Below are 17380 nucleotides of genomic sequence, written 5' to 3'. Positions count from 1 at the left end.
TTGACTTTATGATGATTGTATTATTTTTCTACTGAGTATGCCCCATAGTCAGGTCGTATCAACTCTTGTGATTAAGAGGACTCTTTTTACATGGGCACCTCATGAAATCATACAGTTGTAAAACCAAGCATCTGTCTAAGAAACCTTAATAGATTTGCCTTATTGATATTAAAGGTAAAAAAAAAAAAGTCATTAACAAGAAAAAGGAGGAAAACAGAAGGGGAGAGCCAAGGGATTTGTCCCAGTAGGGGTTGATGTTTATGAGAAGTGGGGTGAATATATGGGACACTGATGAGGTTAAGATGAAGATGTTAATGCCGCACTGTTGAATGTTGAGTGTCCCAAGAGGAGCCGATGCTGGTTCTACAACCCCAAAGGGATCTCAGCTACACCATTCTATTTATCTCAGTTTGAAGGAATTTTAAAAGCTGACAAAGATGAAAATGAGGACTCTGACCTGGAATCACCTGGGACAGTAATCTGGTAGATTAGACAAAATGAAGATAGATGGACAAAAGGGACAGAGTCCCTTGGCTCTTACCCTCTGGGGAAAAGTGAGTGGGTGAAAGAGTCACCAGCTGTAGAAGAGACCTTTCTGTAGTCCTTGACACAGATACCCATGTACTTTGGTATCAAAACATGTTGATGAACAAGTCCTAAACTGGGACCCCTTTTAGATTGAGAGAAAATAGTAATGCTTGGGTTGATGGATTAAGGTGAAAGTACCAAGTGAAAGTTTAAGCAGGTTTTATGTAAAGTAATTGGTCCTGTTAACTGAATGTTTTATGGAAAAGGATATTATGCCCTTGGTAGTATTGTGAAGCCAAAGGTTTGATAAAATTTTAATAGAGGCTACTGTTAGGAATGCATAGTTGATGGTCCTATGAAGGTCTGAGAGTAATAATTCCACCACCAAAAATACAATTCTTAAAAACAGCTTGAGGATTTTTATCTTTATCTATTTGAAATAGTTTCTCTCTGAATGGTTATTCTATGAATTTGATGCACAAGTTAGACTTGTGTATATTATTTTACTTTTGATTTTTAGGGATTCGTTTAAGCATTATTTGCAATAGTAGAATATTGAAGACAGCATAACCCCCCAAATAACATTCGTAATACATAGGAATAGCATATTATAGAGGCTAAGTAGGCGAAACAGTATGATAATATAGATACTTGTTTAAAAGTTTCAAAATTTTATTTTTTAATTAAATTAAAACTAAATTTATTTAAAAATAATTTAATTGTAATTTGTGTATTAAATTTATTTTAAAAATAAGTTAAAAATAAGTAATTTTAAATCAGTAATTTATTAATTACTTAATTATTTAATTTTATATTGGTAATTTTAGTTAAATTAATACTCTATTTTAAATCAATAAATCTTAACAATGATGAATAGTTTAATTTTAATTTACGATCAACAATTTATTTCAAATTAATAATTTATTACTTAATTTTTAGAAAAAGTAAGCAAATATGAATATATTTACCGCCCTTCAACTTCTAAGCATATACATTATGCTTTTGCTGTTACAATTAGTTCTTTAATAAATAGCCTTGTCTTTTTGTATTTTGGGGATAGATATATAGAATTGTGATACTGTATTAAAGGTTAAATGTACAAGCAATTTTCTTAGATATTTGAGTAATATTTTTAAATTTTCAAAAGCTCTTTTTTATTCTTGAATGAAATTTCTTTCAACGTGAATGGTTAATTTTATGTTGAATGAAATTTCATTAGAAATGGATTTAGAAAACACAGAGGAACCAGAGATCAAACTGCCAACATCCTTTGGATCATCAAGAAAAGCAGGGGAGTTCCAGAAAACATCTATTTCTGCTTTATTGACTACACCAAAGCCTTTGATTCTGTGGATCACAACAAACTGTGGAAAAATTCTTGAAGAGATGGGAATACCAGACCATCTGACCTGCCTCCTGAGAAATCTGTATGCTGGTCAAGAAGCAACAGTTAGAACTGGACATGGAACAACAGACTGGTTCCAAATCAGGAAAGGAGTACGTCAAGACTGCATATTGTCACCCTGCTTGTTTAACTTATATGCAGAGTACATCATGCGAAATGCTGGGCTGGATGAAGCATAAGCTGGAATCAAGATTGCCGGGAGAAATATCAATAACCTCAGATCACCCCTATGGCAGAAAGTGAAGAAGAACTAAAGAGTCTCTTGAAAGTGAAAGAGGAGAGTGAAAAAGTTGGCTTAAAACTCAGCATTCAGAACAGTAAGATCATGGCATCCAGTCCCATCACTTCATGGCAAATAGATTGGGCAACAATGGAAAACAGTGAGAGACTATTTTTTTGGGCTCCAAAATCACTGCCAATGATGACTGCAGCCATGAAATCAAAAGATGCTTGCTCCTTGGAAGCTATGACCAACCTAGATAGCATATTAAAAAGCAAAGACATTGCTTTGCCAACAAAGGTCCGTCTAGTCAAGGCTATGGTTTTTCCAGTAGTCATGTATGGATGTGAGAGTTGGACTATAAAGAAAGCTGAGCACTGAAGAATTGATGCTTTTCAACTGTGGTGTTGGAGAAGACACTTGAGAGTCCTTTGGACTGCAGGGAGATCCAACCAGTCAATCCTAAAGAAAATCAGTCCTGATTATTCATTGGAAGGACTGATGCTGAAGCTGAAACTCCAATACTTTGGCCACCTGATATGATGGAGAACCGACTCACTGGAAAAGACTCTGATGCTGGGAAAGATTGAAGACAGGAGGAGAAGGGGACGACAGAGGATGAGATGGTTGGATGGCATCACTGACTCAATGGACTTGAGTTTGAGAAAGCTCTGGGAGTTGGTGATGGGCAGGGAGGCCTGGTGTGCTGCAATCCATGGGTCGCAAAGGGTTGACACAACTGAGCGAATGAACTAAACTGAAAGTGAACATTTCAGTGGCAGTTTGTGTAACCACTACCTCTCTTTAGTTCCAAAACACTTCATCAGCCCTCAGTAAACTTTGTACTCATTTATTAAGTAGTTACTCCCCATTCACCCTTTCCCAGCCTCTGAAAACCATCAATCTGCTTTTTGTATTAATTTACCTGTTTTGGATATTTCATATATAGAATCATACAACATGTGATCTTTCGTGCCCAGATCATTTACTTACCAGAATGTTTTTGAGGTTCTTCTGTATTTTTGTAGCATGTATTAAGAGTCCATTCCTTTTTAAAGTTGAATAATATTCCATCATATGTACATGCCATTCATCCATTGATGGACATAGTACATATGGGCTGTTTCTGCTATTTCGTTGTGAATAATACTGCTGTGAACATGTATGTACATGTGTTAGCTTAAGTATCTGCTTCAAATTTTTAAGATATATATATATATATATCTTTGAGTGAGATTGCTAGACTATGTAGTAATTCTGTGTTTAACTTTCTGAGGAACTGCTGAACTGTGTGTTTTTATTTTTTTTTAACTGTAGCTGAATCATTACATTCCCACCAGCAAAGTCTAAGTCTTCTAGTTTTTCTACATACTTGATGGTACTTGCTTACTGTTTTTTGTTCTTGTTTTTTTATTATAGTCAACCTACTGGATATTAAGTGGCATTCCATTGTGGTTTTGATTTATTTACATTTCCTAAATAAATAATAATGTTGAACATCTTTTTGTGTGCTTATTGGATATTTGTATATCCTTTTCAGTTAAAGTCTATTTGAGCCCTTTGCTCATTTAAAAACTGAGTTATTTGTGGTTTTATATATCCTGGATACTAGACTCTTACTTGATACGATTTGCAAGTTTTTTTTTTTGATCTTATAGGTTGTCTTTTCACTTTATTGATAATGTCCTTTGATGCACAAAAGTTTTTATTTTTTTCACAAAAGTTTGTAATTTTGATGAATCCAATTTATTTTTTCTTTTATTGCTTCCACTTTTGATATTGTACCTAAGAATTTATTGCCCAATGCAAAGTCATAAAGATTCAGGTTCTTTCATGTTACCACACACATTTTATAATTATTTGTTCTAGTTCTATGAAAAATGGTGTTAGTATTTTGATAGTGATTGCATTCAATCTGTAGATTGCCTTGGGTAGTATGATTATGTTAACAATGTTAATTCTTCCAGTCCCTGAACACATACATCTCTCCATTTGTCTATGTCATCTTCAGTTTCTTCACTGTCTTATAGTTTTCAGAGTAAAAGTCATATTCCTATATATTTTATTCTTTTTGATGCAATTGTAAATGGGACTGTTTTCTTAATTTCTCTTTTGGATAGTTTGCTGTTTGTGTACAGAAATGCAACAGGTTTCTGTATATTAATTTTATATCCTGACACTTCAGTGAATTCATTTATTCTCAGTTTTTTGGTGGTTTCCTTAGAATTTTTTATATATAGTATCATGTCATCTATAAACAGTGACAGTTTTACTTTTTACTTTCCAATTTGATTTCCATTTATTATTTCTTCCTTGTCTGATTGCTGTGTCTTGGACTTTTAATACTATGTTAAATAAAAGTGGCAAGTGTGGGCATCTTTGTCTTGTTCCTGATCTTAGAGAAAATGCTTTTAAGTTTTCACTACTGAGTATGATATAAGCTTTAGGCTTATCATATATAGTTTTTATTATGTTGAGGTGTTTTCTCTCTATACCCACTTTCTGGAGAGTTTTTAATTGTAAATGGATGAATTTTGTTAAAAGCTTTTTCTGCGTCTGTTGAGATGACCATATGGTTTTTATCCATCTATTTGTTAATGTATTATATCACATTGATTTGCATATATTAAGCCATCTTTGTATCTCTGGGATAAATCCCACTTGATCAAAGTGTATGATTCTTTTAATGTGTTGTTGAATTTGGTTTGCTAGTGTTTTGTTGAGGATTTTTTCTTGTATTGCTATAAATTTCCTTTCTAGAGCTGCTTTTGCTGCATCTCATAGATATTGGAACATTGTGTTTCCATTTTTATTTGTCTCCAGGTTTTTGTTTTTTTTTCCCTTGATTTCTTCTGTGACCCAGTGTTTGTTCAGTAGCATATTCTTTAACTTCCATATGTTGTAGTTTTCTTTTTTTTCTTTCTTGTAGTTGATTTCTAGTGTCATAGTGTTATGATAGGAAAAAAATACTTTATGTGATTTCAGTTTTCTTAAATTTATTGATACTAGTTTTGTGACCTATGATATGATCTAACCTGGAGAATGTTTTATGTGCACTGGAAAGGGATTGTGTATCTTGCTCTTTTGAATGGCATGTCCTGTAGATAATTATTAAGTTCAGAGACTAATGCATTCTTTAAAGCCAGTGTTTCCTTACTAATTTTCTACCTGGATGATCTGTCTGTTGATGTACATGGGGTTTTAAAGTCCTCTGCTGCTACTGCTAAGTCACTTCAGTCGTGTCCAACTCTGTGCGACCCCATAGACGGCAGCCCACCAGGCTTTCCCGTCCCTGGGATTCTCCAGGCAGGAACACTGGAGTGGGTTGCCATTTCCTTCTCCAATGCATGAAGGTGAAAAGGGAAAGTGAAGTCTCTCAGTCATATCCAACTTGGACTGCAGCCTACCAGGCTCCTGCACCCATGGGATTTTCCAGGCAAGAGTACTGGAGTGGGTGCCATCGCCTTCTCCGTTAAAGTCCTCTACTATTACTGTATTACTGTCAGTTTCTCCTTTTGTGTTTGTTAATAATTATTTCCAATATTTAGGAGTTTTTCACTTAAATTGTTATACTTTCACCTTCAGAATTTTTATTTTTCATTCCCTTATGTTCTATATCTTCACTGATACCCCATACTGAGATTTGAGCATATTTAAGATGGTTGATTTAAAGCCTTTGTCTATTAAGTTCAGTGCTTGCACTTCTCAGGGATCATTTTGGTTAGTTTTTTCTTTTTCCCTTCTGGATAGATGCTGCTTTCTTTGCATGTCTCTAAAAAGGTTTTTGTTGAAAACTAATCATTTTAAATATTTTAATTTAGCAATACTGGAAATCATATCCTTCGTCTTTAGGGTTTGTTTTTGTTACGTTTTTATAGGCTATAGTATAGTGTTTATTTTAGTGACTTTTCTAAAATAGAGAAGAGAGTGTGAATTTCTTCTCTTCTTGTCATGTATGGTCTATGAAGTGTGTTACTTTAGTTTATGTTTATTGAGTGTTTTATGCAGAGATTTCCTTGAATACCAAATGGCAAATAAAAAGAAAGAAAAAAGAGGGAGAGAGGGGGAGAGAGAGTAAGAGAAAGGGATTAAGGGAAAAAAGAAGATAAGGAGGCAGAGAAAGAAAAAAGAATTGAAAGTGAATTAAAAGACCTTACAGTCAAATTGAAAAAAAAAAAAAATCCTCCCAGTGACTCTGTCTGCACATTGGCTCAGTGTTGAGACAGTCCTTCAATACTTAGCCTGACCATTTACAGTTCTACCTTCGCCTTCATTTGCTCGTTTTTTTCTGGGCTAGAGATCAGCCAGAAGTGACAGCTTTGGGTTTTCTTACTTAGGTCTTTACTGAGAATACATTCTGCCCTGGGCATTTTTTGTGGCTTCTGAAATTCACAACATGGTGCTTTTGAATTACCTAATTTCCCAAAGAAATTCTCTCCCTAGCCTTTTTTTCTCAGTCTTTTAGTATTCTATGTTTCAACTATAATCTTTTGTCCCAGGGTGATATGGATTATTTATTTGACTTAAAATGTTTTTGACTAGTGCTCACAGCTTCTCTGCCTGAGTGAATTCCAAGTTGGGCAAAGCAATGATAAGCACTTTGTATTAGTCATTCAGGTAACCTCAGACAGGTTAGAGCAGACAGATACACTATTTCATGAATAAAGTTGCCACCCGTGCTCTTTGGAACCGGTAGCAGAATCCCACACTAGAAAGATCTGCTTTAAGTCTGCAGTCAAGCTGGGAAGGAGCATGTTGGAAAGGCCGATCTCAATAGTGATTGGAATGCAAATCATTACAGCAGTTCTGGGAAATGGTTTAGCAGTTCCTTATGAAGTTAAACACAGACACACTATATCACCCAACAGTCCTACTCACCTGGGTATTTATTTATGCTAGAGAAATGAAAGCTTATGTTCACACAGAAACCTGTATGTGAATGTTCATAGTAGCTTTATTTATAATAACTGAAAACATGAAAAACCAAAGCATCCTTCAGTGAGTAAATGGATAGACAAACTGGTATGTTCATGCAGTGGAACACTTAGTTTTGTTTAGTTGCTGAGTTATGTCCAACTCTTTGCAACCTCATGGACTGTAGCCCGCCAGGCTCCTCTGTCCATGGAATTTCCCAGGCAAGAATACTGGAGTGGGTTGCCATTTCCTCCTCCAAGGGATCTTCCCGACCCAAGGATTGAACCTGTGTCTCCTGCGTCTCCAACATTGGCAGGCAGATTCTTTACCACTGAACCACCAGGGAAGCCCTACTCATCAGTAAAAAAGTAACGAGTTAGTGATATATTCAGTCAATTTAGATTAATCATAAAGGCATTCTGCTGAGTGAAATAAGCCAGCTCCAAAAGGTTACATACTGTATGATTCCATTTATATGATATCCTTAAAAGACAAAACTAGTGATGGAGAACAGATCACTGTCTGCTAGGGGTGATGGGTGGAAGAGGGTGTAATTATAGCTGGATAGTACAAGGAAGTATCTTTGGGTGAAGAGATTATGTGTCTTGATTACATTGGTGTTTACACAAACTTATATGTGTTTTAAAATTCATAAACTATATAACAAAAGAAAAAATTAATTTTACTGGGTGGTGATTAATAGAAACTGGTGATGGTGTCCTTCATTTGTCAAAATCATTTAGGCTTTCTCCAATTTATTAGTGAAGGAGAAATTCATAGAAGGAAGCCCTGGCCCACCATCTGTTAGTTCACTCTTCTTGAATGGAAAAGCATTCTCAGAGACCAAGGAAGTTCTGTACACTTCTGCTAATATGTGTTCAGTCAGGGTTTTAATTCCAGTGGAACTTGTGGGAAGCCTCTGGAAGCCAGAGAGTATACAAATTTAGCTTTTCATTATCATACTCTCAGTTGATGGTTGTGCTAGGTGGTCTCCCAACTAAAACAGGTGTATGTGGATGTTGGCTCCCAACAAATGCAAGCTTGCCAGTGAGAGGAAGAGCCTGCCATTACAAACATGGGACAGGAACTCTTTCCCATGTTAAGCAGTCTCCATGCTTGTATGGCTTCCTTTCTTCCTATAATAATGCATTTCCTGGGATGTACAGATGACAGATTTCCAACCCAGTGAAGAAAAATTACAATAAATTTTTTCCCTTATCTCTTTGCTTGAATCCTTTCTGAAAGGTCTAATAATAATATCTCTGATACAGTTCTCAAAATTTGATATTGGAGAAGCAGAGACCTTCTGTAAAAATGAATATGGGAAAGACTGTCTAAGACAGATCTTAGAATCCTGTCTTCTCAGTCAGCATTGTCTCTCTTGTCAGACTCATTATTTGATAGCTTTCAGTTGTCAGTTATGTGAGTGACTCGCACACCTCAGATTTTTTTGCTCAACTCCACTCCCCTGTATATTTAGTTGTCTGGTGGACATCTCTTCTTGAAGGTGCAGCAGGATGTCAAAATTGTCAGGTTCTGATAGTGTATATTAATTTTTTATCTCTTATCAGATCTGGTTATCCTTTTCTAATACTTTATTTCAGTGAATGGAAGTCGCTCATCTGTTTCTAAATCTAGGAACCAAGGAGTCATTCATGGCTCTTTTTTTACTTCTTGGTGAACTTTGGTCCTTTAGATCCTGACTCTTCTGTATGTCTTGTAATTGTTTATTCTTTCATTGTCATTGACGTTGATTATCATCAGGCTGTGTCATATGTTACATGGATTCTGCAATAACTGCTAAACTGTTTTCCCCCCATTTAAATCCATTGTCTATACTGCAAATAGAATAATGTTTCTTTAGTGCAGATCTCAATTTGTCACTTCGTAAAATAAAGCTCAACAGTCATACCCTGTCATTGAAATACAGTCCAGATTCCTTAAGATGGCTTAAATAGTGGTTCATGATGTAGATGTACTTCTGGCCCTTCCCCTTACACTTTGTGTTTGAATGTTGTCTTAGTTCCAGTTACTATAACAAAATACCATAGACTGAGTGGCTCAATCGACAGACAATTATTTTGTACAGTTTTGGAACCTGCAAATTCTAGATGAAGGTATTGGCAGATTGAGTTCCTAGTGAAGGTCTCTTAACCTTTTAACAGAATCCTCATATGGTGGGTAGAGAGAATGTGTGCTCCTGTCTCTTTAACTTCGTATAAGTACTGCACTCAATATGTCAGCAAATCTGCAAAACTCAGCAGTGGCCGTAGGACTGGAAAAGGTCAGTTTTCATTCCAATTCCAAAGAAAGGCAATGCCAAAGAATGTTCACACTACCACACAATTGCACTCATCTTACATGTTAGCAAAGTACTGCTCAAAATTCTCCAAGCCAGGCTTCAACAATATGTGAAGTGTGAACTGTCATATGTTCAGGCTGGATTTAGAAAAGGCAAAATTGCCAACATCCATTGGATCATTGAAAAAGCAAGAGAGTTCCAGAAAAACATCTACTTTTACTTTATTGACTACACCAAAGCCTTTGACTGCGTGGATCACAACAAACTGGAAAATTCTTCAAGAGATGGAAATACCAGACCACCTGACCTGCCTCCTGAGAAATCTGTATGTAGGTCAAGAAGCAACAGTTCGAACTGGACATGAAACAACAGACTGGTTCCAAATTGGGAAAGGAGTATGTCAAGGCTGTATATTGTCACGCTGCTTATTTAACTTATATGCAGAATATATCATATGAAATGCAGGGCTGGATGAAGCCTAAGCTGAAATCAAAATTGCTGGGAGAAATATCAATAACCTCAGGTATGCAGATGACACCACCCTTATGGCAGAAAGTGAAGAACAAAAGAGCCTCTTGATGAAAGTAAAAGAGGAGAGTGAAAAGTTTGGCTTAATGTTCAACATTCAGAAAACTAAGATCATGGCATCTGGTCCCATCACTTCATGGCAAATAGATGGGGAAACAATGGAAACAGTGGCAGTCTTTATTTTGGGGGGGCTCCAAAATCACTGCAGATGGTGACTGCAGCCATGAAATTAAAAAATGCTTGCTCCTTAGAAGAAAAGCTATGACCAACCTAGACAGCATATTAAAAAGCATATTGTGTTGCCAAAAAAGGTCCGTCTAGTCAAAGCTATGGTTTTTCCAGTGGTCATGTACGGATTTGAGAGTTGGACTATAAAGAAAGCTGAGTGCTAGAGTACTGATGCTTTTGAACTGTAGTGTTGGAGAAGACTCTTGAGAGTCCCTTGGACTGCAAAGAAATCCAACTAGTCAATCCTGAAGGAAATCAGTCCTGAATACTCATTGGAAGGACTGATGCTGAAGCTGAAACTCCAATACTTTGACCACCTGATGTGAAGAATCAACTCTTGGGAAAAGACCCTGATGCTGGCAAAGATTGAAGGCGACAGGAGAAAGCGACGACAGAAGATGAGGTGGTTGGATGGCATCACCGATGTGATGGACATGAGTTTGAGAAAGCTCCGGGAGTTGGTGATGGACAGGGAAGCCTGGAGTGCTGCAGTCCATGCGGTTGCAAGGCCTTGGACATGACTGAGCGACTGAACTGAAGGACACTAAGCCATTATCGGGTCCCGACCATCATGACTTTGTCTAAACCTATTAATAATTATCTCCCAAAGGCCCTATTTCCAAATATCCTCATATTGGGGTTTAGAACTTCAACATATGAATTTTGGGGAATGCACACACAAACATCCAGTCTGTAACTAGTTTTAATGGTCTACTTGAGGTTATTTGAATAAAACAGGTCAGCAGACTGTCCTGTATGCCAGATTTGACCAATCACCTGATTTTTCACAGCCTGAAAACTAAGAATGTTTTTTACACCTTCAGAGGTTACAGTTTAAATGGTTTTATAAATACCTGCATAATATACTTGATTCTGTCTGTAAGCTTGTAAAATCTGTAATACTTACTTTTCATCTTTAAAAAAATTTTTTGCCAACATTTAGAGTGATGATGTGTTTTGCTTCCTTGCCCTTACTATACTGTTATTGCAGAAGGTAGTCTCCTCTTCCATGTTTTAGAGGCCAAATTTGTTGTTCCTTAGGTGGTCTCGACTTGAATTTGTTTTACGTTGACTCTAATTTGCTAAAACTTATATCCATCTGATGAACCCTCGTGACACTTGGACATTACCATACTATGAAGAACTGTGTGTTTGAGGGAAGACAGGTAACCTTGGAGGGCTGTTGTGCCTTTGTTAAATTAACATTTGTTAACTAGAGCCCCAAGGTGTTGGCTGGTGAACCCCAATTCAAGAAATGATCACATGGGAACTTGAAGTATAAAAGTTTATTGCTCACAGGTCCTGGAGCAAGGACATGGCATGTGTTGAGGAGCCGTGCAAGGGCAGACAGAGTGGCAGGAGCCTGGGGCACGCGCTTTTATCATCAGGGTCCATGGCTGGAGTGCTTTGAAGGTTCCAGGGTTGTGGCTGGCTTGGTCAGTTCAAACCAGAAAGCGCAGGGTTTTCATAATCTCTGTGGTGGTCTCATCTAAGGTCGCATAAGGGGCAGTACCTGGGAGACAGGGGAGACCATTGCTCAGAAGGGCTGCTGGAGAAGCCCTGTTAGGAACTTACATTTGCTTGTGACTCTGGCTGTTATCGGGGATGAGGTTGGGGAAGGGACCACTTTCAGTCCAAGACCCCTGCAGGCTGCTTGGCCAAACAAAAATGGATGCCACGGCAGCAATATCATGGAGTGTTTTAGCTAAACTCAACTAAGATAGGGATTGTCTTTTACCCAGGGTTGTGCCTTGTGTATATTGGTTTTTATATGTGTTGAATTTTTGAAGGTGTGTTTTGTGTTGCCTCATGGAGGCGGGATAACTCCCCTCCACCCAAGTTTGTTTTGGTGTGAGGACAGATGGTGCTATACATGTAGCAAGAGAATGTGGAAAGACGTACTCACACAGTGAGACTTTCTGGGAACACTAGGGCAGGCACCCAAACTACTCCAGATTGGCTTGAGTGAAGAGGGAAGAGGCAGGTGGTTGTGGTTATTACTGTGGTTAGTGGATGGGCTGAACTGAGGATTCCCACGTGGAGGCTAGATATGCGTGCTTTGAACTTCCCTGATCTTGCTAGAAGAGGTTGACATTTTTCAGTGTGAAATTTTGCTTATTATAAAAGCAGTATGTCCTTATTATGAAATAAAGTGTAAAAAGTCACAGTCAAAAGGAATACAAAGAGCATAAGCACATGTTGTCTCATGTAGTAGAAAATAATAACAATTCTTTGGTATATCACCATTTGGACATTTAAATGTGCTTTTCAGCATTAAAGATGAAGTCATATTGTACAGATGTAATTGCTTCCCCCCACCATTTTACAGAACGTCTTTCCATGTGTCTAGATAAATTTCTGAAGCATCAAATATAATGATTTATTATTGATGAATGTTAATGTGATTTTCTGTGCATTAGTTTCCTCATCTATAATATGGAGATTATATTAGTCAGAAAATCAAAGTGAAGACTAAAATTAATTAATACCTGTAAAGTGCTTAGAACAATATCCTACAGGTAATGAACACTGTGTAAGTTTTTAAAATGCAAATAAAAACCAACTGGTGGGGAAGAAGACTAGGGAAAGGATGTTAAAATAGCTTAACCAAGCAAACCAGTTGAATTTATGTTTTTCATTTAAAGATTGTGTCTTTAAAATCTTTTCTTAACCATACAAACATTGAGTAAAATCAAATTCTCATATATCAGTGTTCAGAAATAATGATTATACTGAGCTAGGTTATAGCATTATTTTTTTTGCTTTTGTTGCCAGGATATTCTGAATAATCTTGAATCATGTGACCTTGAGGATGATGACCTTATGCTTGATGTGGATCTGCCTGAGGATACACCTCTTGAAAATGGTGAGTGTGGATAATATTGAAGCTCCAGAGCTACTTGACAATACCCAGTTTGGTATTTAATATCTACAGACTTCCTAATCTCTGGAAGTAGCCTTTTCAGACTAAGAATCAGTCTTAAGTGACATTAAATAGGTTCATTTGCACACTTGTTTAAATGTTTAAGACCTGACTTTGTAGGTCTTAGGTATATACTCTATGTGATCCATTGTGTACCTGTATCATAAAGTAACTGGTAGATAGTATTTGTCCTTTTATTCCCTTTGTGCCTACTCACTTTTTCTTCCCTTTGTCTCATTTGGATTTTAAGGAGAAATAAATTTAGAGAAAAAGAAATACCTTTTGTCTTATGAAACAGTAGTAAAGATCATTAAGTTAATAAATATTAAAAAAAAACCACGATGGTGACCTGAGTTAATCATTTTATTCTTTTTACTCGCAAATTCAGTCTGTCTTTGTCTTTGGATCCCAGTAACTTCTGAAGTGGGGCTTTAGATAATCCGTGTAAAAGACGGGCCTGGATGCTCTTGCCTCTACTGATGTAGCATTTGTAGGATTTTCTATCTTGAAGACTGGTTAAGAACCAGAGAGTAGCCTGGGAAGCCCCTGGGGCAAAGATTGAAATGGGATCCTCCTGGTAAGAAGTATCTCAGAGAGCTGTGGCTTCTTTGTCAGTCCGCACTTGCCAGGTTTCTTGACTTTCTGCGGCAGGGGTAGTAGAACTAAAAAGGGTAGTAGAGCCCTTTTATACCCAGTGCTAGAAGAATACAAGGGTAGTTTTCAGAGAGGCTGGTTGGTGGTTCTAGTGCTTTACTGAGGTTCTAGGAGCCTGCTTGCTGCTTGCTTTGGTCATACTAGTCAGGCTTATTTTTTCTCCCTTACTTCTAGGATGCTGCATAATAATCACTCTCAGAATCTCAGTGGCTTTCAAAATAAACACTAATTTTTTGTTTTCTTGAATCTGTGGATTAGCTGGGACAGTTCAGTCTGCGGGACTGAGTTTAGGTCTACTCATATCTTCTTCATTTTGAAACCAGGACTCCTTGGAGCAGGACATGCTCATGGTAAATAGCAAGCAGAAGGACAACAGGGAGAGCAGAAATATGCGTATAATATCTCTTAAAACTAATCACTTAGAACCAGTCCACTGACAGGTTACAGTGTCAGTAACCCTAACACCTAACACCTGGGGACTGGGAAGTGTACTCTGCTCACTGTGTGAATCTCTGTGGTGGAGGACGTTGGATATGTAAGTCTATTGAAGGAGAGTGTGGAGCTGAGAACACTATCTATTCTTCTTCCACAGGGACAGAGACTGTTGCATCTTCTTATGGTTCTGCTGTCACTTGGGATACTCCAGCAGTCAGTGCTGAGTTCTAGCCAACTGAGAAAGAAAGGTCACAGCCAATACCCGGGAAGAGGAACAGGGAAGACAGCAGAATGGGATTAGAGTGGCCCAAAGAGATAATAACAAGGGCATTTAGATTCCACTGCAGGGCAGTGCTTTCTGGAGCTTATAAAAGATTTCCCAATAGAACAATAGATGACAGAAAGCTTAGCCACTTTTGAAATCTAAATTAGTGTCCTGGAAGATCAAATGGAAAAAATATTGTAGAATACAGAGGAAAAGCATAAACCATTAACAATTATAGGAGAAAAGTTAATGAGACTTTGTCATCTAAAAGATTTAATGTGAAGATTTTAGGGCTGGTATTGAGGGTGGCTCAGCTGGTAAAGAATCCTCTTGCAATGCCAGAGACCCCAGTTTGATTCCTGGGTTGGAAGATCCCCTGGAGAAGGAATAAGTTAACCACTCCAGTGTTCTTGGGCTTTCCTGGTGGTTCAGATGGTAAAGAATATGCCTGTACTGCGGAGACCTGGGTTCGATCCCTGGGTTGCGAAGACCTCCTGGAGGAGGGCATGGAACCAACTCCAGTATGCTTGTCTGGAGAATCCTCATGGACAGAGGAGCCCGGTGGGCTTCAGTCCATGGGGTTGCAAAGATTTGGACATGACTCAGCAACTAGGCGCGCACACACACACACACATACACACACACACACACACACAGTGAGAAAGGAAGGATTTACCTCCATGAAATACATTACATCCTTGATAATGGATTTTACTTTGACAGAGCTATAACAACTTCTCTCTGGAAGCCTGAGCTAAATCAGGAAGCAGAGAGATGGTGTTGATCTTAGAGCCTGCCTCATCTTTCAGTTCAGTTCAGTTCAGTCGCTCAGTCATGTCTGACTCTTTGCGACCCCAGGGACTGCAGCACGCCAGGCCTTCCTGTTCATCACTGACTCCAGGAGACTACTCAGGCTCATCTCCATTGAGTCGGTGATGGCATCCAACCACCTCATCCTCTGTCACCCTTCTCCTCCCACCTTCAATCTTTCCCAGCATCAGGATCTTTTCAAATGAGTCAGTTCTTCACATCAGGTGGCCAAAGTATTGGCGCTTCAGCTTCAACATCAGTCCTTCCAATGAATACTCAGGACTGATCTCCTTTAGGATGGACTGGTTGGAGCTCCTTACAGTCCAAGGGACTCTCAAGAGTCTTCTCCAACACCACAGTTCAAAAGCATCAGTTCTTCAGTGCTCAGCTTTCTTTATAGTCCAGCTCTCACATCCGTACATGACTACTGGAAAAACCATAGCCTTGACTAGATGGGCCTTTGTTGGGAAAGTAATGTCTCTGCTTTTTAATATGCTGTCTAGGTTGGTCATAACTTTTTTTCCAAGGAGCAAGTGTCTTTTAATTTCATGGCTGCAGTCACCATCTGCAGTGATTTTTGAGCCCCCCCAAAATAAAGTCTGCCACTGTTTCCACTGTTTCGCCATCTATTTGCCATGAAGTGATGGGACCAGATGCCATGATCTTAGTTTTCTGAATGTTGAGCTTTAAGCCAACTTTTTCACTCTCCTCTTTTACTTTCATCAAGGCTTTTTAATTCCTCTTCACTTTCTGCCATAAGGGTGGTGTCATCTGCATGTCTGAGGTTATTGATATTTCTCCCGGCAATCTTGATTCCAGCTAGTGCTTCTTCCAGCCCAGCGTTTCTCATGATGTACTCTGCATATCAGATAAATAAGCAGGGTGACAAGATACAGCCTTGACATACTCCTTTTCCTATTTGGAACCAGTCTGTTCCACGTCCAGTTCAAACTGTTGCTTCCTGACCTGCATACAGATTTCTCAAGAGGCAGGTCAGGTGGTCTGGTATTCCCATCTCTTTTAAGAATTTTCCACAGTTTGTGATGATCCACACAGTCAAAGGCTTTGGCATAGTCAATAAAGCAGAAGTAGATGTTTTTCTGGAACTCTCTTGCTTTTTCAATGATCCAGCGGATGTTGGCAATTTAATTTCTGGTTCCTCTGCCTTTTCTAAAACCAGCTTGAACATCTGGAAGTTCACGGTTCATGTATTGCTGAAGCCTGGCTTGGAGAATTTTTAGCATTATTCTGCTAGCGTGTGAGATGAGTGCAATTGTGCGGTAGTTTGCACATTCTTTGGCATTGCCTTTCTTGGGATTGAAAACTGACCTTTTCCAGTCCTGTGGCCACTGCTGAACTTTCCCAATTTGCTGGCATATTTGAGTGTAGCACCTTCACGGCACCATCTTTTAGGATTTGAAATAGCTCAACTGGAATTCCATCACCTCCATTAGCTTTGTTCGTAGTGATGCTTCCTAAGGCCCACTTGACTTCACATTCCAGGATGTCTGGCTCTAGGTGAGTGATCACACCATCGTGATTATCTGGGTCGTGAATATCTTTTTTGTACAGTTCTTCTGTGTATTTTTGCCACCTCTTCTTAATATCTTTTGCTTTTGTTAGGTCCATACCATTTTTGTCCTTTTTTAAGCCCGTCTTTGCATGAAATGTTCCCTTGATATGTTTGATTTTGTTGAAGAGATCTCTAGACTTTCCCATTGTATTGTTTTCTTCTATTTCTTTGCACTGATTACTGAGGAAGACTTTCTTTTTTTTTTTTTTTGAGGAAGACTTTCTTATCTCTCCTTGCTATTCTTTGGAACTCTGCATTCAAATGGATATATCTTTCCTTTTCTTCTTTGCTTTCACTTCTCTTCTATTCACAGCTATTTGTAAGCCCTCCTCAGACAGCCATTTTGCCTTTTTGCATTTCTTTTTCTTGGGGCTGTTCTTGATCCCTGCCTCCTGTACAGTGTCATGAACCTCCGTCCATAGTTCATCAGGCACTCTGTCTATCAGATCTAGGCCCTTAAATCTATTTCTCACTTCCACTGTATTAGGTAGCCTTAAGAGGCATCAAAGATAAAACAGTATTTAGGTTTGGTATTACTGGGAAGGAGGGAATGACTTTTCTCTTTATAGCTCTGAAGTCCTGAATGACTATACCC

The 17380-nt window shown here is 38.2% G+C and overlaps 1 protein-coding gene across 12 annotated transcripts in view; it reads left to right on the top strand.

Moving 5' to 3' along the window:
- The window catches only part of CCSER2 (coiled-coil serine rich protein 2), a 155971-nt gene that overhangs the window by 54222 nt on the left and 84369 nt on the right, over positions 1-17380 (top strand). For all 12 annotated transcript variants that reach the window (XR_015156584.1, XR_015156583.1, XR_015156581.1 and 9 more), the window contains exon 4: positions 12901-12991. Coding sequence is in view for 6 of the 12 variants with exons in the window: in XM_086381188.1 (XP_086237314.1) it covers positions 12901-12991 (91 nt within the window). In the remaining 6 variants the exon portion in view is untranslated. The remainder of the gene's footprint in view (positions 1-12900; positions 12992-17380) is intronic.

The sequence above is a fragment of the Bos grunniens genome, chromosome 28 (genome assembly GCF_055505025.1).
Source record: "Bos grunniens cultivar Pamir isolate PY7600 chromosome 28, Bosgru_T2T1.0, whole genome shotgun sequence".
Taxonomy (NCBI): domain Eukaryota; kingdom Metazoa; phylum Chordata; class Mammalia; order Artiodactyla; family Bovidae; genus Bos; species Bos grunniens.
The sequence above is the reverse complement of the archived record's forward strand: the minus strand, read 5'-3'. Positions and strand labels throughout refer to the sequence as shown.